This window comes from Merops nubicus, unplaced genomic scaffold (genome assembly GCF_000691845.1).
Source record: "Merops nubicus isolate BGI_N331 unplaced genomic scaffold, ASM69184v1 scaffold26684, whole genome shotgun sequence".
Classification (NCBI taxonomy): domain Eukaryota; kingdom Metazoa; phylum Chordata; class Aves; order Coraciiformes; family Meropidae; genus Merops; species Merops nubicus.
In genome coordinates, this window is record NW_008602658.1 from 1 (window position 1) to 1,566 (window position 1,566).

Sequence of the window (1,566 nt, forward strand, 5' to 3'; positions counted from 1 at the left end):
CCGCATGGCGGAACCCCCACCGAGAGCCCGCCGCTTTCCCGTGGGGCAGGGGCGGCCTCGCCCTGCCGGGACTGCGCTTTGTCCTGGCGCGGAGCCGCCGCTTCCGCCACAGGCACGTGTCCGTTGCTAGCGGCGAAGAACCGGCTCTCGACTCAGCCTGGGGATGCGCCTCGGCTTTTTCAAACAATAAACCTCAGATCATCGCAGCGCTCGGTGGTTTCTAGCTGTTTAAAGAACAAAACATTGTAAAAGTCTGGGCTTGTCGTGGCTGAAGAAGTGGGAGGTGGTCCTTTGGTGGTCTGAGAGCCTCCAGCTCCTGGCCCTCTCCTGCCTCTCTCACCTAGGGGCTGCAGAGGTGGAGGAGGGTCCTGCAGCCAGTGGCTCTCGGAACCCCCGGTAGCAATATAAGTACGTGGGGGATCCAAGTGTGCCAGACAGCCTTTTGCCTTAAGAACCCACCACGGTAAAGGCCAGGGAACTGCAAATGATCTGTTGTGTCCCCTTCTGCCCTGCAGTCCTTCTCTTTCCATGCAGGTTTGTTTCCAGAGCACACAGACGATGGTGTGGAAAGGAGCAGCTTAACCTCCCACAATGCCCTTTTCTGACTTCATCTTAGGACTGAAGGACAACCAGTACTTTGGGGCTGGGTTTGGCCTCGTTGGGGTGGGCACAGCCCTGGCGTTAGCCCGGAAAGGGGCCCAGTTTGGGCTGGTGGCTTTTAGGCGCCATTATATGATCACCTTGGAGGTGCCCAGCAAGGATAAGAGCTACAGCTGGCTGCTGAACTGGATCTCCCACCACGCTAAGCACACACAGCACCTCAGCGTTGAGACATCGTACCTGCAGCACGAAAGCGGGCGTGTCAGCACCAAGTTCGACTTTGTCCCCAGCCCTGGGAACCACTTCATCTGGTAAGGGAGAGCAGCGGGAAGCGGTCTGGGGGTTGACCATCATTTTGGGAAGGAAACTCCAACCTGGGGGGGCCCTGGAGGTAGCGAAGAGGATCCTGCCTCCTCCTTCCACCTGGGTTAGAGCTGGAGATGGAGAACAGCGAGAGGAGTCTGTATTCACCGGTGAGAGACCACTCCTTTACCCAAGATGAGCGTTCTCCTCGGTGCGCGTGCCAGGCCGGGTGGAGGTGAGCGGTGCTAGACCCCCATCCCCCACACCCCGCTTCCTGCCGCAGGTATCGCAGGAAGTGGATTCGCATCGAGCGGAACCGGGAGCAGATGATCGACCTGCACACGGGGACCCCCTGGGAGTCCGTCACCTTCACTGCGCTGGGCACCGACCGGGAGATCTTCTTCAACATCCTCCAGGAAGGTCTGTAGGGGAGCTGCGTGGGGTCCTGCTGGGAATGAGCCCGCTCCCCAGCGACACTCAGGGCTCCCAGGAGACCCTCTTCCCCACCAGCATCCCCCGCGCCTCTCTCTGCAGCCCGGGAGCTGGCGCTGCGGCAGCAGGAGGGAGGCACCATCATGTACACGGCCATGGGGGCGGAGTGGCGGAAGTTCGGGTTCCCCCGCCGCCGCCGGCCTCTCGGGTCCGCGGTGCTTGAGGGACGCG

The 1,566-nt window shown here is 61.2% G+C and overlaps 1 protein-coding gene across 1 annotated transcript in view; it reads left to right on the top strand.

Moving 5' to 3' along the window:
• The first annotated feature begins 591 nt into the window (after positions 1 to 591).
• Positions 592 to 1,566, top strand: part of LOC103771147 (mitochondrial chaperone BCS1) — a 3,494-nt gene continuing 2,519 nt past the window's right edge. The window contains exons 1-3 of the mRNA XM_008938435.1: positions 592 to 911; positions 1,187 to 1,323; positions 1,438 to 1,542. Of these exons, the coding sequence (XP_008936683.1) occupies positions 592 to 911; positions 1,187 to 1,323; positions 1,438 to 1,542 (562 nt within the window). The remainder of the gene's footprint in view (positions 912 to 1,186; positions 1,324 to 1,437; positions 1,543 to 1,566) is intronic.